The 23,218-nt window shown below is 48.9% G+C and overlaps 1 protein-coding gene across 3 annotated transcripts in view; it reads right to left on the minus strand.

Moving 5' to 3' along the window:
- Positions 1–223: 223 nt before the first annotated feature.
- The window catches only part of WBP4 (WW domain binding protein 4), a 304,942-nt gene continuing 281,947 nt past the window's right edge, over positions 224–23,218 (minus strand). For all 3 annotated transcript variants that reach the window (XM_085621969.1, XM_085621967.1, XM_085621968.1), the window contains exon 10: positions 224–841. In XM_085621969.1, the coding sequence (XP_085478095.1) occupies positions 631–841 (211 nt within the window). In that variant the 3' untranslated portion in view covers positions 224–630. The remainder of the gene's footprint in view (positions 842–23,218) is intronic.

Here is a 23,218-nt window from a genome sequence, read left to right on the forward strand (position 1 = left end):
CATTTACTGTGCTACACCATTTAAGTGGTCACCGTCAATTTAAGGGGTCTCGAGCATTTTAGGATATAGCAAGTGTTAGGACGACTTGTAATATGGAATATGGTTCTTTTCTGGCACTCTGTGAGCTGCAATCACTATTCGTAAACCAAGCTAAATGTAGACCGATTTTTCTATTTAAATTTAGAGAGACAATCTGAAACAGAGAGACTGGCACCAGACAATATCAACCCCAACAACTTTCTTTGTTTTAATAACTTAAATGAGAAAAAACACGCTTTGGTCCAACAGAGGGAACAGGGCAGCACAAAGTGCTGTGAAAAGAAGAGCCTTGACATGCTTATCTTTTTATGTATGAAGACGCTGCAAAGTGAGAAAGTGTAGTTCAGTTGCACAGCTTTTTTTTCCTGCCAGAAAGCTCTTTAAAACATGTGTACTAAATAATTATGTATTTCTAAAAGATCAGCAAAAAACATTTCACTCGCACAATTCCATTATTTTCAGCAGGAAAATAATAATGTATAACACTTCAATTCGAAAATACTTCTCAAGTAATTTCTCCCTTGAATTTACCATGGTTGTCTTTAAAAAAACAAGTCCAAATCACACCAGGAATTAGAAATAAATGTTCTCTTAAGTATCACTGATTCTCTGTCTGATGTTTCGGCTTTTCCCATTTTCAGTTTTCCTCTTCTTAAACACTGGATTTCCTATGGCTCCAGCATCTCCCAAAGAAGTGATTGTTTTCTCCTTAAACTTCACCTTTGGCTCTTGAGGAACATCAAGTTCTGTTGCTTCAAAATAATCATACTCCACAGTGGGAAGTTCCAAATCCACCTTTTCACTGTTTCCGGAAATAAGATAACAAACATTTGAAAGTTTAGCGCACACACATTTCTAAATAAATATTTAAAAAATCAATTTTTTTGTATATGGATTAGCAAACTTTATGTAAATAAGTAAACATTTAAATATGTAAAAGTAATAAAAGAACAGTATTTAAGAAAACATAGAAATGTAAAAACATCCTCAATAATTACTAAACACCGAAAAAAATACTTTATTTTGGTATGCCCTGCCTACTTATTTTAGCTATGTAAAAATCCCCTCTAAAGGTCATAAAACACACTTTCTTGAGCAGGGGTTTTAGATGGAAATTCACTTATTTTATGCAGGATAAAGTAAACTTGGCCCTCTGTTTAAGCAAAAACCAAAAAGCTTACATTTCACCTCAATATAGCTCTTATCTCCAGGTATCTCTTACTAATCATAACTGTAGGTGGTTGGACTGAAGGTGCATTACTGTCTGATAGTTTAAAATTGATATGATTGTGGATTCATAGACTTGATTGGGTTTACAAAGTCTACAGTCTCAAACTTAAGATGTACTACATGTCAGTGAATTTAAAAGGAATATATTGCTGTGTCTAATTTATAAGATTTAAAAACAGTAGTTTAGAAAGTTTTAATCCCATTCAATACAGGTTTTAAAAAAAACAAAAGTATTAGAAATAAGCATGAAATAGAGTTAACCTGCTTGGGTATCAGCCAACGCAACATACATTATGCCCCCAGAAGGCTGTGTAATAAAGGATCAAACTGTTCATGTAGGTCAAACATATCTTTTTAGAAACTGTACCCATTCTAACCCAAGACCTCTCTCACCTAACTAAAGTTGGCGGTGTGGCATCCCTCACGGAGGAGAGCATACACTGCATATCTAATAAAGCTACTTGAGAAGATACCTTTGCTCTCAACATTGAGATAGGAAGTAGTAAAATGCAAAGCACTTTGCCTCGGCTTGAGACCGCAACAACAGAGAAGAACCTCTGTAAGTATTACTGAATATACTAGGGCCTCAGTCACCAGAAGAATCCTAGTACCAATACCATTTATATACTTCTTCCAGCTCAAAACAAACTTGGAGGTCCTTCTGAAGCACTAACCCATGTTCTTCTGGATATGGATTTTTAACAAACCCGCAGCAAATTAGCCCATTAAATGTGGAACACCTCTCTCCAAACATACGGCGTCTCCATCCTCACCTTCATCTTTGCCCCTCACCCGAGCTCCCTTCTCCAACAAACACTTTTTTTAAATAACAATTTTTAATTTTAGTTGTAGTGACACCGCACATGGAACATAGCAAATCAATACAAAAGAGCAACATCTACTCCTCACTCAGTAGTATATATATACTGCCATATTAGCACCCAAAAATAATTAACCCCATCCACAGTATGCCCACCACTCCCAAAATTTTGAAATGTTTCTCAGGACATATATATATTTTTTTGTTTTTCTATTTATAATATGTCTTATTGTTTTCAATACAATCAAAGCAAGGGCATGGATTATGTTGGATGACAGAACTGTAGTTTCAACCGTTCCATTCCAAACACACAAGCAAAATCGATTATACAATCAGAAACATAAACAGAAATAATAACAACATTAACAGTGGAGTCTTCCAGAGAGGGCGAACAGGTAGTGTCTCCCACATGCACAACAAAACACCCAAAAGATGTATATGTAGCCTGCAATGTGCACAAAGCAGGAGGGAACAGGGTAGCACGTAAATGCAAGCAGACACACCCTTTTAAAGCAGGTGTCACTCCCCCAGCCCCCACATCTCCCCCAGTATATGAATCCCACAAATATCGGGCCACCTAGCCATCCATCAGGGGCTGACGTCACAGCTGTGTGTGGGAACCATAGTGTGTTCTCGAATAACACCCCCCCCCTACAGAACCCCCCCCCAAGTCTCTTTCCTCCCGATACCAGAGTGTAAGGCTCAGGCCGTATGGTTGGATCCTCAAGCCCAGAGGAATATATATCTATGGGTTTTTCCTACTTTGCAGTCCTGCATGGTGGGGAGGGGCGGGTAAGGAGACAGCCCCGGTGGAGTTCTAGTGTTTAGCAAGGTCTCTCTTAGCAATCACTGCACCGGATTCACCAAGATCCAGGTCCGGGTCCCCATCCCAGAGCTCTTAGTAGGACTTCATGTGTGCACTCTCCTGAAAATTACTGACCTTTAATATTCCTATCTGGTCACAGCCATTAATTCCCTTCAGTTGCACCACCGGGTCCAACGAGCTGCTTCTCCAGAGGTATGTCTCATGTGTCATCCTTCAGCCATAGCTGGTCCCATCCCAGCACCGACCTCCACGCCAGGAGCACCATGCCTTGGTCACTTCCAGGAGTGCCCTGGGAATGGACGCAACATACAAAAGGTCCAATATATTGTCCAGGCCAATCAACGCTATCTCCACCTAATTGAGGGGGGCCTTTCAACACAGTGCAGCCAATCATTATCAACCAGTGTTTGTGCCGCTCAGTCATATAGAAGGATATCCGCCATGGTGAGCCCTCCATCAAACTTTGGGTTGTACAAACTTGCCAAAGGGTATCCTAGGGGGCTTATTCAACCATAGAAACAGAGGCACTTTGGCCAACAGGGCATGGGACCAGCCGGTTCTGTGTAATGAAGAGAGGAATATTCTGGAGCACATAAATTGTGCGCTGTAAGACCATCATCTTGAACAGGGCTACTCCGCTCAAGATTCCGAATCGTAATTTGGCCCCTCTATCCAGGTCATCTTGGGATTTGCGTAGAAGTAGTGAAATGTTCAGGCTCCGGGTTAGATCTGGTTCCTGAGCTATGTGCATGCCCAGATAGTGAAAACTGAGTCAACATACCTGGAGATGGGGGAGGAGCCTAGCGCGCAACCAAGATGGCCGCGTAGGTGCGAGGCTCCCGAGGACCTCCGCGACCTCCTGCATAAATCCTGACCATATCCTGTCCTAGACGAGGGGACTGTGTTCGTGAGACCGAGCTGAGGTGCCACCCGTTTTCCGTTTCCAAATCGGACCTCGGACACCGGCGGGAGCATCGATTGAGGTTTGCGGCCTTCTCCACGCCGGCCCCCCGGATTGGAGTTGTGGGGCGATCCGGAGACAAAGTGAACAACAGCGGCGGGCGAGGCTGGGCGATTCGCGTACCCCGCACTTTCATTTTCGCTTACGCGCCCTCCTTGCTGCCAAGCGAGGTAGGGTCGCGAGGCGGCGTGCAGTGGTGTGGCTACATCGGGGTGCCCTGCCGGCCCGCCAGCTGTGATCCGCCCTTCGGAGCTGTGGTCGCCCTCCCCCGGAGCCCGTGAACCGGTCTGTCAGCCCCTTTCAAGGAGATTGGCACGATTTGGGGACTGGAGCCATGTCCACGAAACAAGATGGCGACCGGGCAAAGGTGAAATCGACCCGCCGTGGCGCAGCCCCTCAGTCTAACAGCATGGACCGCTACACCCTCCAGAAGGGATCTCCAGAGGCGCCGCGTAGGTCCCCTGTTGGCCCGACTGATGCTCCTGCTCTGCCCGCGGATCTGACCCTCCGGGACGTCATGGGCGCCATCGCCGAGATGAAGGCCTCAGTGGACCAGCGCTTTGACACTCTGGCGCAAAAGATTGACTCGGTCCTCGTGGATGTGGGCCTGGTGAGGGCCGATCTGTCCAAGACGAATGACCGGGTCGACTCTTTGGCCCACACCACCTCGGGCCTCACAACGGACGTGGCGGCCCTCCAAAAGGAGGTGCGCCGACTGGGCCAGGCGAGCGCCCTGATGGATCGTCGACTGGAAGATTCCGAGGGTCGGGCCCGGAGGAACAATGTTCGCATTGTCGGGGTGCCGGAGGGACGTGAGGAGGAGGCGGCGGATCTGTTTGTGGAGGACCTGATCCTCACCCGTCTCCAGCCCCGGGGGCTGAGTAAACTCTTCGCAGTGGAACGTGCCCACAGGGTCCCCGGAGGGAGACCTAAGACCGGAGCCCCTCCGAGGCCTCTCATTGCCCGGATCTTCAACTTTCGGGACAGAGACGCTATCCTGCAGACTTCTAGGCAACAAGGACCGGTCAGACTCGACAACATGGACGTAAACTCCTATCCTGATTTTACTCCGGCGGTCCAGAAGCAGAGACTGAGTTTTCTCGGAGTCAAACGTCGCCTACGGGACCTGAACCTCAAGTATGCGATGCTTTTTCCAGCGAAGTTGAGGGTAGAGGTGGATGGCCGCACGCACTTTTTTGATCGTCCCGAGGCGGCCGGGGACTGGTTGGATACTTTGCCCGGGGATCGGGGCCGGGGGGGTGGGGGGGGGCGCGGTTGGTGGGGAGGGCTTGCCGGATCAGGACTGAGGGACTAATAGTAGGCCTTGCTCTGGACAACACTATTGTCATCATTGACTGATTGTGTAAGTTCCCCTCCCGTGGAGGTCGTAAGGGGTCTCTTGGGGGCTTTCCCTCCTCCTCTGGGGGACTAGTTAGTGTTTTCATCTATGGGGCGACAGGCACACTGCACTTTGGGGGGGCTGTTTGGGCTCATGCAGGGGTGCAGGGAGGGGGGAGTTCTGTTGGGACGGGTGGGTTGGGGTGGGGTGTTGTTCGTTTTTACCGCAAGGCAAACCCTTTACTGTATTGGTGTTTTTGAGGTGCTCTCGGGGGGACGAATGATGGCTTCTGTATGTGATGGGGGGTAGGGACTTGACTTTGTTGTCTTGGAACGTTAATGGACTGGGGGATAGGATTAAGCCAGGTGTGGTCCTGCAGTATCTGAAACGAATTTCGCCAGATGTGGTCTTTCTGCAGGAGACACACCTTATTGGTAATTCCTTCTGTGCCATGAATCGGCGTGGCTATCGTTTGGTGGCCCACTCGGGCTTCACGTCTGGCTCGCGGGGAGTGGGCATCATGGTTAAGAACTCGCTCCCGCTGGAAATAGATGAGGTGCGCCATGATGAGAGGGGACGCTACACTGCCTTGGTGGGGAGAATGGAGGGCAAAGTGGTTGTCTTTGTTTCGGTGTATGTCCCACCGGGGCTACAGTCTACCACTTTTGCGGACCTGGGGCGCCTCCTCCTTGACCTTCCGGGGGGGCTTCTGGTGGTTGGGGGGGATTTCAATGCGGTGGTTTCTGGGACTATGGATCGTCACCCCCCTAGGGACCTCACCCGGGCGCAGGCGTGGCTGTCCGGCCTCTTAGATACATTGGGATTGGTGGACTGCTGGCGCTTAAAACATCCCACGCAGCTGCAATACACCTTCCATTCGGGTGCCCATGGTAGCCTCTCGCGGCTTGATCACATCCTTGTCCCTGCGGCCTATGCTGGGAGGGTGGGAGAGGTGCGCCATCTGGCGCGGGGTATTTCGGATCACTCCCCGCTCCTGTTGCACTTTGGTGTCCTCCCGAGGGGGGAGGGCAGGGTAGCTCCAATCAATGCCTGGTACCTGCGCGACCCCACTATTCGTTCTGACCTGATTAAATCCTTGCAGCGGTATTTCGAGGAGAATGTCGGGTCTGTCCCTTCGGCTATCTCCCTTTGGGAGGCCTTCAAGACAGTTATTAGGGGGGAGGCCCTCTCCTTCATATCCCATGCCCGGAGGCGCGAGCAGGAGGAGGTGACCCGAGTGGAGGCCGAAATTACTGAACTAGAGGGTGATTTTGGGAGTGGGGTGACGGATGCTGCACTGCATGTTCTACACCTTAAGCAAGCGGCCTATAGGGCCCTCGTCACGGAGGCAGCCAGGGGCCTCAGTAGAGAGCAACAGGGGCGACTGTATGATGTGGGTGATAAGGCTGGTAAATTGATTGCGTGGTTGGATAAAAAGGAGAGAGCGAGTCGTGTGGTTCCGCTGATTGAGAGGATGGATGGTGTACGTGTCACCGAGCCAGAAGACATTGTCTCTTGCTTCGCGGATTATTTCCGCGAGGTGTATTCCCCGGTCTCTCCCTGCTCGGAGGCGGATTCTCATGCCCTGCTTTGAGATATCGCGCTGCCCTCCCTTTCGGTGGAGGACAGGGAGTCGTTGGATGCTGCTCCTACCTCGGACGAAATTGCCCTCGCTATACGCTCGGTCGCATCTGGCAAGGCCATGGGCCCGAACGGCATCCCTATCGAGTTGTATAAGCTGCGACCGGACGTGCTGGCACCCCACCTCCGCGCGATGTTCCTGGCGGCCCACTCGCGGGGCTCCCTCCCGCCGGACCAACGACTGGCTACAATCGTGGTGATCCACAAGGAGGGGAAACCCCGAGACCAGGTTACCTCCTATCGGCCTATCTCGCTCTTGAATGCGGAGCCCAAAATCCTTGCCAAGATGCTTGCCAACCGGCTGGTCGGTGTGGTGGGCGATTTGGTCCACCAAGACCAGTCTGGCTTTATCCCCCATCGCAACACGGCCCTCAATCTGCGGCGCTTGCACGGTGTGCTCGCGCGTGTTCCGTTTGTGCGGGAGCCGGCCATCTTGGCGTCCTTAGACGCCACCATGGCGTTTGACACGCTCGAATGGCCATACATTTGGGCGATGCTGGCGAAATTTGGATTTGGACCGGGATTCATCAGCTGGGTCAAATTGTTGTACTCGGGCCCGTTAGCGCAGGTGGTAGTGAATGGGCGAGTCTCGGCCCCGTTCGCGCTGGGACGGGGCACGCGACAGGGTTGCCCCTTGTCGCCGCTCCTGTTTGCATTGGCCTTGGAACCCCTGGCGGAGTGGCTGCGGTGGCACCCTTCCATCCGTGGTCTCCGTTGGAACCCCGAGTATGAGGACCGCGTGTCCCTCTACGCTGACGATATCCTTTTGTACCTAGCCTCCCTGCGCAAATCATTGATTGTCCTGGTTGATGTCCTGCGCTCCTTCGGCCGTAACTCAGGCCTTGTCATCAACTGGGCTAAATCATGTGTCTATGTGCTTTCCGGGGAGGCTCCCGTCCTCCCGCGGGGATGTCCGATCCAGATTGCCTTGCAGGGGTTTCGGTACCTGGGTGTCTATATCACGCTGGACCCGGAGGCCCGCTACGAGCGAAACTTGCTTCCCCCCCTCCAGCGCTTGAAGGAGGACGTCGCGCGCTGGCGGCGCCTGCCGCTTTCGCCGCTCGGCCGGGCGGCATTGTTTAAGATGATGTCGTTGCCGCGCTTCCTGTACGCTCTCCAGAACACTATGGACCTAGTCCCGGCGCGCTACTTCCGTGAGGTGGAGAGTCTACAGCGCCGCCTGTTCTGGGACGGGAGGCCGCGTATAGCCCTGGCGAAGTTGACGCTCCCGTGGTATGACGGGGGGATTGCCCTCCCGGACATTAAGCGGTATTACTGGGCCTCCCAACTAGCTGCAATTAATCACGGCCTCTATGGGCCCGCCTTGAACCCGGCATTTGAAATGGACAAGATGATCCTGCCCGGTGGCGACTACAATCGAGCACTCTACTCTGGCGCGCCGGATCCCCGCTTGACGGGGCCTACGCGTGTCATGGTGCGGGTGTGGCACGCGGCCAATGCAGCTATGGGGTGGAAGGACCGTTTGACCCGGGCGTCGCCGTTGTATGCGCCTCAGCGGTTGGGCTCCCTGTGGACCTCGAAGGGCTTCGAGAAGTGGGACACGATTGGCATCAGTAAAGTGGGGGACCTCTGGACGAGAGGGGGATTTAAAACATTCGAGACGCTGCAGACGGAGTTTCAGCTGCAGGGCAGTGAATACTTTCGGTACTTGCAGGTCCGTCATGCGCTGGGCTCCGTCTTCCCAGACGTCGCCTCCATCCCGGAGTCTTCCCCCCTGGAGGATAGAGTGCTGGATGGCCACGTTCCGGATAGCACGATCTCCCTCATTTACAAAAAATTGATTAATGACCGCTCGGGCCTGCTGACCGGCCTCCGTGAGGCTTGGGTTGCCGACGGACTGGAGTTGGACGACGAGGACTGGATTTCCGCGGTGGCCTCTCCGAAGGAGGTGGCCATACCGGCCCGCCTTCGCTTCGTCCAGCTTAAGATACTCCACCGGGTTTACATGACGGGGCCAAGGCTTCTGCGTATGGGTTATGCTGAGGATGGGTTGTGTAAGCGTGGGTGTGGTGCTTTGGCGACTTTTTTGCATATTTTGTGGGAATGCCCGAGGGTGGAGCGATTCTGGCGTGGTGTGCATGAGGTCCTGCGTCTGGTTACGCATGTCGCACTGTTGCCTGAAGCGAGGAGAGGCTTGCTGAATGTGTGGGAACCAACTGATTACTCGGTTCCGCAGACGCGATGGGTGACTCTGGGATATATGATAGCTAAGCGTGACATTGCTCAACTGTGGGGATCCCAGCGGCCCCCGGCGGTGTCGGCCTGGAAAGAACATATGGATTGGTGCATGTTCCGAGAAAAGGTGGTGTATGTGGCGAGGGGCAAGCCTGGGGCGTGGGTGAAAATATGGGGCCCCTGGAACGCCTACCGTGGGGGTATCTGCGAGCCACCACTGCTGCCTGCTGCCTCACCGGCCCCGTCCCCCTAGTTGACCCCCTCCCCCAGCCCCGGGCACAGAGTTCCCCCAGTCCTGGACTTGTTTCCCCTCCCCCTCTCCAGATTCCTGTGGATGGTCGGGGTCCCTCATTTGAGGAGCACGTGTGGTTACCTTCGATTGCGGGTTGCCTTGCGGGTGTGGTTTTTCTATGTTGTTGTGTGTGTATAAAATGAAACCGTATTGTGGGCTTAGAGTCATGTGGCCCACGTCGTTGATGCCTCCTGATTTACTTCTCTGCAACGCCAAGTGCCCTTTTGTAAGTCTGTCAGGTGCTCCTGTCACTCTAGCGGCCGGCCGGAAGGTTGTAGGCCCATACTTGTATATACTTGAGATTGCAATAAACGGTTTCCAAAAAAAAAAAAAAAAAAAACATACCTGGAGATTCGGCTGCCAGGACTTATCCCCCATGTTCACCTCTCAGGGAGATCAGGAAGAATTTTTGCCCATTTAACATGAAACCCAGTTGCCACACCAAAAGTGTCCAGGATGTGAATTACCCAGGGCCCTGTAATTGCAGTGCGAGCCAGGAATAAAACATCATCCAGATACATGGTGATCCTCATCCCCCATCAAAACTCCAGACCAGTGTGTCACAGAGTACCCACACCACAAGCAGGTCTATGGGCAGTACAAATAGATGGGGGTGGGGGGGACACACAACCCTGTCTGGTTCCTTTATGAATTGAGAACCAGGAAGAAAGGATACCATTCACTCAGCCTTGTCTTGTGGCTGTGTATATGGTACATGGACAGCATAAAAGGGAGTCCAAAGCGCAACTTATGCTGTACCTCTGAGGTTCTGAAATTTGTCGTTTCTCGATCGTACCCAGACTCCATCTTGTGTTCTCCGCCATCTTAGGTTGCCCTCACTCAGGCAGCTGGTAAACGAGATGTTTTTGTCATTTCTGCCCTTGCGTGTCAGGTAGCTTTTCGTCCCGTGTTTATTAACTAGTGTCAGGGCCTGGCCGAATACACTAATTCATGTCTGAGCTGGATAATACCCGCCCGATCTATCTGTTAGCTCACACCATTCTTTCCTCCCGCTTATCTTATCTACTGCCCTTCGCTACACATCTCGTGCATTGTCTGGTCTCACGACTGTCCTTCTAGAACATACAACCATGTTTTCTTTCCTTGTAAACTGTATCATGTGGATTCTCTTTGCAATTTGCTCAAAGGGGCCAGCAACAAACATCACCTGGAACCCGAGTCAGTTTTTAGCTTAAACCATTGTTTGTAACATTTGCCGATGTCTCAAATTCTATATGTGTTCGGGTTATCCATTGTATGCATTGTATTTCACTGTATCAAAAGCCTGTGCGCCACGGAATTAAGCAGCCGTCTCTTGTGAACCCATCCCTGTGTGACTTCACGGACAACTGTACTAGCTGCAGCTAATAAAACTCGATCTTTTACGCCAGGCGGAGTGTCCAGTGTCTCTGTATTGCAAGGCAGGAGAACTAGAGGATTTCAGGCATACTCTGCGCTGCTTGGCCCTTAAAGGTCAGGTTCCTCAAATGGCGACCACGAAGGGACGGCTTCAGTGGTAGCGGTGCAGCCAGAAGGTCGTGAGGGGCCCCGCAAGAAAATTCCGGAGGAGGCGCCCCACGTGATTGACCCCTGTATGTCGGAAGTGGACCGAAGGATTTTACGGCGTGGCTTCTCCTTTCAGACGGCTGCTGCGACTGCCGCCCTGACTGCCGTCCTGCCTTGGCCCCGGTTTTTGTGACGATTTGAAATGGACAAGATGATCCTGCCCGGTGGCGACTACAATCGAGCACTCTACTCTGGCGCGCCGGATCCCCGCTTGACGGGGCCTACGCGTGTCATGGTGCGGGTGTGGCACGCGGCCAATGCAGCTATGGGGTGGAAGGACCGTTTGACCCGGGCGTCGCCGTTGTATGCGCCTCAGCGGTTGGGCTCCCTGTGGACCTCGAAGGGCTTCGAGAAGTGGGACACGATTGGCATCAGTAAAGTGGGGGACCTCTGGACGAGAGGGGGATTTAAAACATTCGAGACGCTGCAGACGGAGTTTCAGCTGCAGGGCAGTGAATACTTTCGGTACTTGCAGGTCCGTCATGCGCTGGGCTCCGTCTTCCCAGACGTCGCCTCCATCCCGGAGTCTTCCCCCCTGGAGGATAGAGTGCTGGATGGCCACGTTCCGGATAGCACGATCTCCCTCATTTACAAAAAATTGATTAATGACCGCTCGGGCCTGCTGACCGGCCTCCGTGAGGCTTGGGTTGCCGACGGACTGGAGTTGGACGACGAGGACTGGATTTCCGCGGTGGCCTCTCCGAAGGAGGTGGCCATACCGGCCCGCCTTCGCTTCGTCCAGCTTAAGATACTCCACCGGGTTTACATGACGGGGCCAAGGCTTCTGCGTATGGGTTATGCTGAGGATGGGTTGTGTAAGCGTGGGTGTGGTGCTTTGGCGACTTTTTTGCATATTTTGTGGGAATGCCCGAGGGTGGAGCGATTCTGGCGTGGTGTGCATGAGGTCCTGCGTCTGGTTACGCATGTCGCACTGTTGCCTGAAGCGAGGAGAGGCTTGCTGAATGTGTGGGAACCAACTGATTACTCGGTTCCGCAGACGCGATGGGTGACTCTGGGATATATGATAGCTAAGCGTGACATTGCTCAACTGTGGGGATCCCAGCGGCCCCCGGCGGTGTCGGCCTGGAAAGAACATATGGATTGGTGCATGTTCCGAGAAAAGGTGGTGTATGTGGCGAGGGGCAAGCCTGGGGCGTGGGTGAAAATATGGGGCCCCTGGAACGCCTACCGTGGGGGTATCTGCGAGCCACCACTGCTGCCTGCTGCCTCACCGGCCCCGTCCCCCTAGTTGACCCCCTCCCCCAGCCCCGGGCACAGAGTTCCCCCAGTCCTGGACTTGTTTCCCCTCCCCCTCTCCAGATTCCTGTGGATGGTCGGGGTCCCTCATTTGAGGAGCACGTGTGGTTACCTTCGATTGCGGGTTGCCTTGCGGGTGTGGTTTTTCTATGTTGTTGTGTGTGTATAAAATGAAACCGTATTGTGGGCTTAGAGTCATGTGGCCCACGTCGTTGATGCCTCCTGATTTACTTCTCTGCAACGCCAAGTGCCCTTTTGTAAGTCTGTCAGGTGCTCCTGTCACTCTAGCGGCCGGCCGGAAGGTTGTAGGCCCATACTTGTATATACTTGAGATTGCAATAAACGGTTTCCCAAAAAAAAAAAAAAAAAACATACCTGGAGATTCGGCTGCCAGGACTTATCCCCCATGTTCACCTCTCAGGGAGATCAGGAAGAATTTTTGCCCATTTAACATGAAACCCAGTTGCCACACCAAAAGTGTCCAGGATGTGAATTACCCAGGGCCCTGTAATTGCAGTGCGAGCCAGGAATAAAACATCATCCAGATACATGGTGATCCTCATCCCCCATCAAAACTCCAGACCAGTGTGTCACAGAGTACCCACACCACAAGCAGGTCTATGGGCAGTACAAATAGATGGGGGTGGGGGGGACACACAACCCTGTCTGGTTCCTTTATGAATTGAGAACCAGGAAGAAAGGATACCATTCACTCAGCCTTGTCTTGTGGCTGTGTATATGGTACATGGACAGCATAAAAGGGAGTCCAAAGCGCAACTTATGCTGTACCTCTGAGGTTCTGAAATTTGTCGTTTCTCGATCGTACCCAGACTCCATCTTGTGTTCTCCGCCATCTTAGGTTGCCCTCACTCAGGCAGCTGGTAAACGAGATGTTTTTGTCATTTCTGCCCTTGCGTGTCAGGTAGCTTTTCGTCCCGTGTTTATTAACTAGTGTCAGGGCCTGGCCGAATACACTAATTCATGTCTGAGCTGGATAATACCCGCCCGATCTATCTGTTAGCTCACACCATTCTTTCCTCCCGCTTATCTTATCTACTGCCCTTCGCTACACATCTCGTGCATTGTCTGGTCTCACGACTGTCCTTCTAGAACATACAACCATGTTTTCTTTCCTTGTAAACTGTATCATGTGGATTCTCTTTGCAATTTGCTCAAAGGGGCCAGCAACAAACATCACCTGGAACCCGAGTCAGTTTTTAGCTTAAACCATTGTTTGTAACATTTGCCGATGTCTCAAATTCTATATGTGTTCGGGTTATCCATTGTATGCATTGTATTTCACTGTATCAAAAGCCTGTGCGCCACGGAATTAAGCAGCCGTCTCTTGTGAACCCATCCCTGTGTGACTTCACGGACAACTGTACTAGCTGCAGTTAATAAAACTCGATCTTTTACGCCAGGCGGAGTGTCCAGTGTCTCTGTATTGCAAGGCAGGAGAACTAGAGGATTTCAGGCATACTCTGCGCTGCTTGGCCCTTAAAGGTCAGGTTCCTCAAATGGCGACCACGAAGGGACGGCTTCAGTGGTAGCGGTGCAGCCAGAAGGTCGTGAGGGGCCCCGCAAGAAAATTCCGGAGGAGGCGCCCCACGTGATTGACCCCTGTATGTCGGAAGTGGACCGAAGGATTTTACGGCGTGGCTTCTCCTTTCAGACGGCTGCTGCGACTGCCGCCCTGACTGCCGTCCTGCCTTGGCCCCGGTTTTTGTGACGATTTGGTAGAGCGAGACGATAGACGGACCTCCGGTTGGCATAAGAGGATACTTAGTTAAGTATTTGATTGGTGGGTCGCTCCCACACATTTTGTTTTTTGGGTCTTTAAGTTTCCTTTTTGTATTTCAATTGTTGCAATAATTGAAGCCAAGGGGTGAGTACGTTAGTGCTGTTTTGTTAAGATTTGACACCCCCCCCCTTTTTGAAGTTTGTAGAATAGTCCAGAGAAATAACGATACCTGGTCTAAGTAAGTTTCGTCGATTTTGTTGCTTAGGTTGTACTAGGGACTCCCAGCTCGAGGACTCTTGTCCGACTCCTCCGGTTGGAACTCCCACTTATGAGCTCTATTCAAAACATGGTATTGGTCCCATTACTTTTAACAAAACATGGGTCCTATATACCAGAAGAGATGGTGTTTTGCAGTGGCCACAAAATGGCAGTTTTGAGCCCAATATATTAGACAATTTAGAAACCACTTTGTTTAGAAGAAAAGCCCGGCCAGCAATGTTTGACTCGTTCCGCCTTTGGCGAAAGGAAGCCAAACAGAAAGAAATAAAACAAGCAAGAAGAGATCAAAAAGATAAAAATATGTCGATTTTACAGGCTGCCCAGCAGTTAAGAAATAACGAAGTAGACTCTGCTAAAGAGGTATCAGAAAGACAACATCGCATGGCAATAGATAGATGCTATCCGGTGTTGCCTACTTCCCCTTCAGAGAAGAGTAAAGATATAGAGGAAGACCCTTTAATGTCTTGTTTGCTGAATTCTCCTCCACCCTATGTGCAAACTCCTAATGCACCTCCTATGGCACAGCCAGCAGCTGCTCAGCGACCTGCTCAGCCAAATAATACTGCTCTTCTTCCTCAGCCTTTGTTTTCTCCTCCTCCTGTTATTCCATCTCCTTTAAATTCCTCTCTATACCCTGTTCTGGTGAGACATTCTCCAGGCACACCGAAGAGACTCACAAATGCGGTCACAAGTTTCTTTTCTCCCTTAATTGGAGCCCTGAATCTGTCTCCGTCTTTTTCTAGACGACAATCTCGTTGTCAGCTTCCTCTTACGGAAGAAAAAGCAGTATTAGGTTCCCTCGACCGTAAATGGATTGAGAAAGGTCCAATATATAGTACACGGGATATTATGAGCACCTTTTGTCAATGGACAGAGCCCATTCAAAGATATGTTTTTAACATAATGTGCGACACTCTCATTAAGGGTTGGGACGATATGAAATTAGACACGGCTCCTATGGAACTGATGAAGCTCCAAGCCGATTTTGATAAGGGCTTTATAGTAGGAGCAGATGTTGAGAAAGCGGTGATTATGCTAATTAAATTTAGGACTTCATTTCTCTCTCTAAAACTCCCCGAAACTGATCTTATTGACAAAACTAAACATTATCCAATGTGTGAAGTTCCCCCAGTATGGAAGAGGCGGTAGGTGGTGCTCAGCCGGTGGCTGCCCATTTCCAGCGTATATGGGTACATGAACCTTGGAAAAGAGCCGAAGTATTAGCCCTTAAACAAACACTTCCAGACCCACGTAAGAATCCTGCTGGCTATTATAAGGAGCTATCCCAGACAGTTGAGGCTTGCGTTATGAACTTAGCTGATATCGATATGTTGTTTGGGAATGTTGTCCCACAAGCAATATGGGCAAAAATTCGTAGGGAAGATCATGCTGCCGAACTAGGTGGTGTTTGGGCAGCTATTAGAGCTGCTGACACAGCACAAGTTGGCGGCACAAAGCCTGACGATCTGATTACAGCACTTCCTGGTAGAATCATTGATCTAATGAAGACTCTTATGCCTGCAGTACGAGTAAATTAGGATAAGTTGACCGCCTGTAAGCAAAAGAAAGACGAGAGCGTCTCCGATTTCTTCACTCGTTTTGAGGAGACCTTCCTGGATCATAGTGGTCAGGATATGAGCACGGAAGGTGGACAACGCTTATTTGTGGACAAGTTCGTATTTAACTTGCTTCCCGAATTAGCGAATAAATTAAAAAGTTCCGAGAGTGCAAGGGCTGTTTCTTCTACTGCTAAAATATTGGCTACAGCACAATATTATGAAAACAGAGACAAGGAAGAGAAAGGTAAGCAGGAGAAGAAAAATAAAGATTTAAAAACAAAGGTTCTTTTACAGCAGGCTTATCCTCCACGTCCTGCTCAGCACCAGTCTTCTCAGCCCCCACAGTTTCAGAAAGTGTTTCAGAAGCCCGAACCTTATGTACCCCGATCTATGCTAGGTCCAAACCAATGTGCTTACTGTAAGGAAGAGGGACATTTTAAGAGTAATTGTCCAGTTTTGCTCCAACGTAACAATGGAGTGTTTGTCCCACGAGGCCGTGGTAATTTCCAGTCAGTCTCCAGGGGTAGAGGTAGAGGTACGTCCCTCCAAGAGAAGCGTTCCTTTCCCTCTCCTAACGCTGTGAACTCTTTTGACCAACAGAGAGTCCAGTCTACACAATATTATAGTGACTATTATGTTGAAGGTGGCGATGAAAGTTTCCAAAATGAATAGGACAGCCATAGACAAAGTAAGGGAGTAGTATCAATTCCAGTAGATCAGAATGGTCCTTATGTCACTGTCAATGCAATGGGTATTTCAGAGCCATTTCTTTTGGATACTGGTGCAATGAGAAGTTCTATTATTCATTCTAAACTCCCTGGGGCACCTTTGTCTGGCTTAATAAACACGTCTGTAGGATTTTCCGGCGCCCCAGTTCGTAACCCAGTCTCTTGCCCTTTACCTGTTTCGATTGGTCCATTTGACCTGGAAGCATCACTTATCCTTACAACTGGTTGTGGTGAGAATCTATTGGGTTTGGATCTGTTGAAAAAGTTACATGCCACGTTACACTGCTCCCCTTCTGGTGTGTATCTTACGCTAGGTAAGAAACTAACATCGTCAATGCATTTGTCTAGAGATAAGTTTCCACCTGAATTACTATCTCTTCCTGAAAGTCTTTGGGCTACGGGTCCGAATGATGTGGGTCGTCTTGCGATTCCACCATATGTTGTCACTCTCAAGCCTAATGTTAAACTGCCCCGTATAGCTCAGTATAAGATTTCTAATGAGGGTGAAAAAGCATTATTGGCTATTGTTCAAGATTTGGTCCAGAAGGGTGTGGTGGAAGAAACGAGAGGGAATGTGTGTAACAGCCCTATTCTTCCGATTCTTAAGCGAACGGATCCTTCTCAACCACCCGTCTATAGATTTGTGATTGATCTTCGAGAAATGAACAAAATTGTTTCACCACAGTTTCCTGTTGTCCCAGACATTACAGCCTTACTGACGATGATACCAGCTTCAGCAACTTGGTTCACCGTGATTGACTTAAAAAACGCTTTCTTCAGCATTCCTATCGCTAAAGAGAGCAGAGATATTTTTGGATTTTGTTTAGGAGGCCGAAGCTTCCGATTCAAGAGAGCACCACAAGGCTATTGTGAAAGTCCATCCATTTATAGTCAAGCTCTTAAGTCACAGCTTGATACATTCCCTTTGCCTCCAGGAGCCACTCTTATTCAGTATGTGGATGATTTGTTGATCGCGACTGATTCAAGGGATGTGTGTAAAGATGTGACTGTGGCATTGTTGCGGCATTTGTCTGACCTCAATCATAAGGTTTCGCCTTCTAAATTACAGTACGTGTGCCAAGAAGTTACATACTTAGGTCATCTCTTGTCAAAGGAGGGAAGGCGACTGACCCTCGAACGTATTGAAGCAATTACGCATATGTCAGTACCATTGACCCAGAGAGAAGTACGTGCTTTCTTGGGCATTACTTCCTACTGCAGACAATGGATACCTAGTTTTTCTTTATTGGCCAAACCTTTATTAGCACTTACACAGAAAGACACGCCCCATCCACCCCCATGGACTGATGAATGTCAGAAGAGTTTTTCTGACTTACGATCAGCCCTGTGTTCTGCCCCTGTGTTAGGTACCCCTGATTACAGTAAATGTTTCACGCTCTATGTCCATGAGAGCGAAGGTTGTGCATTGTCAGTTTTGACACAACAATTTGGAGACAAACAGAGGCCATGTGCCTACTTTTCTGCTACGTTAGACCCGGTAGCTAAGGCGTTACCTAGCTGTCTCAGAGCTACGGCGGCGACAGCAATCTCTATTCGTCAATCAGCTGGAGTATTATTGGACCACACTCTGTCATGGTACCACATGCTGTGGACACTTTATTGAATAGAACTAAAACACAACATCTCACGAGTGCTCGGTTGTCTGGTTACGAGTTGACTCTCTTGGCAAGCCACATACGTATAAAGCGATGTAACACCTTGAATCCAGATACTTTGTTACCACTCCCAGATGAAAGAGATCCTCAGGATCATCATGATTGTTTTCTTCGCACAGAAGAAGAAACAAAAGGAAGAATAGATTTAAAGGATACTGCGCTCGAGGATCCGGATGGAACCTTGTGGGTTGACGGTTCCTGTTTCAAATTACCCAATGGCGAGACTACCTCAGCTTATGCAGTCACCACATTACATACAGTAGTGGAGACAGCATGCATCAGATACAATTCAGCCCAGGCTGCAGAATTGATAGCCTTGACTAGAGCATGTGTGCTGTCGAAAGGGAAAAGAGTGAATGTTTACACAGACAGCCAATATGCCTTTGGCGTAGCACACAGTTTTGGTCGTTTATGGAAGGAAAGAGGATTCTTTACTTCCCATGGAACGAAGATTCAGCATGGCCAGTCTGTCACCGATCTTTTTGACTTTCTCACATTACCTACCCAAATTGCCATCATCAAGTGTAGTGCACATAAAAGAGTCACAGATGACATTGGTCGCGGGAATGCTTTCGCAGACGAGGTAGCGAAAAACACAGCTAGGGACATCACAAGTCACATGTATGTTGCAGGCCCTGAAAATCGGATCCCAGAAAGAGGAATGTGTGAGGACACAATTGAGAGCGTATGAACGATTCAGGAAGAGGCTACAGAGAAAGAATTGAGTAAGTGGAAAGAAAGTACGGGAATGTTGGATTCGAATGGATGTTGGACAGAATTGTCAGAGCATCAACGGTGGATGTTGCCAGATTCATATGTATTACCTGGAGTGACAATGGCTCATGGACCAGCTCACATTAGTGCTAAAGGCATATGCAAACTCCTGGCTCCAGTTTGGCAAAATGAAGGAATTCCGAAATGTGCAGACAATGTGGTAAAACATTGCATTATATGCTTAATGCATAACCCAGGGAAGGGTACTCCAACTCCTGCATGCCATTTCTCTCCCCCCACGTACCCCTTTGAAGTATTACAGATTGATTATATACACATGGATCGATGCAACAATCTCAAGTATGTTCTGGTGGTGGTGTGTGCATTCTCCAGATGGATAGAGGCTTACCCCTTAAAAGATAACACAGCTGTATCCACTGCTAAAGTATTACTGAAAGAGTTTTTTCCTAGATTCGGTTTGCCGCGAATTGTCTGGAGTGACAATGGAAGTGAATTTGTAGGCAAAATCATGCAGAAAGTATGTACGGGTCTTGGTATTAGACAAAAATTTCATGCGGCAAACCATCCACAGTCAGCGGGTTTGGTAGAGTGCTACAATGGCACTCTCAAACTCAAATTGGCAAAGATTCAGGCCAGCACAGGTCTAGCCTGGCCTGACGCTTTACCATTGGCCTTACTATCCACCAGAACTACTGTACACTCTCGTATGGGACTTAGTCCATATGAAGTGATATTCGGACGCCCCACCAACATTTGGGGAGGTCTTCTTCCTAGGAAGTACTCAGACATACCGTAACCTATGCTTATTGATTACCTTCATGACTTGACTGCTAGATTAAGTGTTCTTCGCCAACAGGTTCAAAGTGCTCTGCCAGAGGCCTCAACAGACCCAGGTCACTATCACACCGGGAGACTGGGTCTGCACCAAGAACTTTCAACGAAAGAAAAATCTTGATCCTCGCTGGTCACCTCCTCGCCAGGTTCTACTGGCTACGCGGACAGCAGTAAGGATAGAAGGCAAGAAAAACTGGGTCCACGCCGTGCATTGCAAAAAGGTACCCTTGCCCTTGCCTTTTGACCAGTGGGTCCGCGGGGGCATAGGTGAGTCTGAAGGAGACAAGACTCCCCGGTTCGTACCATTTAGTAACGCACGGCTGAAAGACACCCAGACTGAGGAAGAAAGTGATGACATTCTTCAACGAACCATTCCATTACATCTGCAAGTGAACACTACTAATCCGGAAATAATCTTTCAGGACCAAACGATCCCAACAAAGAAACGATACAACCTGAGGACCAGGCCTGAAGCAAAGACTTGAACATTTGTTACTTTTGCCACCAATGAACTATTTTTTCCTTTTTTTAGATAGTATTTGTGCCATCTGTCCCCGTCGCAGGGTCTCGGTAGGACTCTTGGACTGAACCTGGTTTATGGTCAAGATCCGCTAGGTTCAGGATTATCAAATAGCCAAGTGATTGAGGAAGATTGCCGCGAGCGGCAAATTCTCTAGCCAGGATGGATGGTACATCACGTCAGGTAGATAGGAGACAGAATATGAGAACCAAATATTGTAAATCATTACGTAATCATTTTGGCGTAACCTTGTGTGTGTTGCTGATTCTATGTGTTTTATTAGCATGTATAGGTTGGATTGTCCATGTGTTGCAACTAAAAACTGTTCCTTTATCTACTTCTGTACCGTCTCGTCCCACTAAATTTCAGCACAAGATAAGTGCCCTTTCCTCACATGAACAAATAATAAGGATGGAGTATCAAAATAATTCGTTTATCCAGCTGTTACACCAACACCAGTTAGTTGTCCACATATCTGACTGTTGGGTGTGTGGACTCATGCCTCACACTGCCCATAAAGGGATGCCCTATCTAGTATTGCCTTTCTCATATGAAGGTTCAGCATGGGCTTACCTGACCATGTTTTCGGCTGCTTACCACAACAGACTTCGATATCCGATAGGTACATTTGAGAATGGAAAGGATTTTAGCCACGGTACTTTGATAAAGGGTATAGTGGCCATGGCTAAAATCCTAGGGAAGAGTAAAATTCCTTTGGATGAAAAGAAAGCCTACGAAGGTTGGAATGTAACTCATTACATTTCCAGTCTTAATAACAAGACCAAACAAGAGAAGTCTTCCCCAGCATGGACTGTACCCCACCAAGGCAACTTTTGCCTCCGAATCAATAGCAAGGAGAATGACACTCAACAAAACTGTTCCCAGATATATGTATTCACGTCTCAAAATAACCCTCCATTGATCCCATCACAAGGAACCTATTTTGTCTGCTATGACAAAGCATATACATGGCTCCCCTCTGACTTTTTGGGAACATGTTACATAGCATTCTTGCTTCCCCCAGCGTATACCGCACCCTCAGACCATCAAAGACACCGATATCGTAGAGGTGTATTTGATGCCAAAGACACAGCTGGCCAGGAGGGAGGAGATTTCTTCAAAGGATTTATTCCCTTCTGGGGACCAATGATTAACAGCGGAAACATTAGGCGATTAGTTCGCGTGGTTGAGACAACCATCGATGTTACTGCAGGTGCCTTAAGTAACATCACTGCAGAACTCCGAGCGGACCGTCTCATGACGTTACAAAACAGAATTGCGCTAGATGTGATCCTGGCAGACCGAGGAGGAGTCTGTAAATTGATTGGATCAAGCTGCTGTATATACATTCCTGATGACGCCCCGACTGTATATCAGGCCATCTCAAAATTACATACCATCTCCACATCGATCCATCAGGACGAAGGAGATTGGTCCCTCATGGGATGGTTATGGGGATTATTATCTACCTGGGGATGGAAGATACTAACATTCCTTGGAGCAATTCTGGCCATCATATTCTCTTGTTGCTTGTGCATACACTGTGGTCCTGCTATCTGTGGTCTGTTCGCTACCTTATGTGTATCAAAGCCTGTAACCCAACAACCAGAGAATATTAAGATGATGGTCCAGCAACAGTTAAACGACCTTATGGCAATTGATATTGACTCCGACTCAGACTAACATGAGCCCAGTCATTGTGTTATTGCCTGAGTAATGGCAAAAGGAGGGTCTGAGGTTCTGAAATTTGTCGTTTCTCGATCGTACCCAGACTCCATCTTGTGTTCTCCGCCATCATAGGCTGCCCTCACTCAGGCAGCTGGTAAATGAGATGTTTTTGTCATTTCTGCCCTTGCGTGTCAGGTAGCTTTTTGTCCCGTGTTTATTAACTAGTGTCAGGGCCTGGCCGAATACACCAATTCATGTCTGAGCTTGATAATCCCCGCCCGAACTATCTGTTCGCTCACACCATTCTTTCCTCCCGCTGATCTTATCTACTGCCCTTCGCTACACATCTCATGCATTGTCTGGTCTCACGACTGTCCTTCTAGAACATACAACCATGTTTTCTTTCCTTGTAAACTATCATGTGGATTCTCTTTGCAATTTGATCAAAGGGGCCAGCAACAAACATCACCTGGAACCCGAGTCAGTTTTTAGCTTAAACCATTGTTGGTAACATTTGCCGATGTCTCAAATTCTGTGTGTTCGGGTTATCCATTGTATGCATTGTATTTCACTGTATAAAAGCCTGTGCGCCACGGAATTAAGCAGCAGTCTCTTGTGAACCCATCCCTGTGTGACTTCACGGATGTTAGACCTGGCATCTTTGGCGTGGTTACCCCTGACTTTTTGCCTCTACCTCCTGTGTTTTTTGATGCTATGCTGGATTTCGTTTTTGCTGGTTTAGATGCTTTGGGCACTTTGCCACTGCTGATCAGTGTCAAAGTGCAAGTGCTCCCTTGGTAAATTGTTGTATTGATTGGTTATCCATGATTGGTATATTTGTTTCACCTGTTAGCCCCATGTAAAGTGCACTGCGTGTGCCAGGGCTGGTGATTCAAATGCTACTAGTGGGCTGCAGCACTGATTGTGCCACCCACAAGAGTAGCGCTAAAATGATGTCTTAGGCCTGCTTGCAGTGCCTATGTGAAGTCCAGGACTGCCATGCCGACCTGGCCAGTGCACCCACTGACCAGGCCTTATCCTTCCCTTTCTGTACATGTCAGGCATCCCTATGGTGGCCCTAGGTACCCCCCTGGGCTGGGCGCAGTGTATCGGAAAGGTAGGGCATGTACTGAGGTGTGTAACATGCCCTGGTAGTGAATTACAGCCATTTTCGTTTTTCACTGCTGAGAGGCTATCTTGCCCATAGGATAGAATGGGGAAGGCTGTTTACATGCCTATCTTCCCATAGGGGCAAGATAGAAAATCCAAGTTTGGTATCTCTGTGTTCAGAATTTAATTATACATCTTTTT

This window comes from Triturus cristatus, chromosome 8 (genome assembly GCF_964204655.1).
Source record: "Triturus cristatus chromosome 8, aTriCri1.1, whole genome shotgun sequence".
Classification (NCBI taxonomy): Eukaryota; Metazoa; Chordata; class Amphibia; order Caudata; family Salamandridae; genus Triturus; species Triturus cristatus.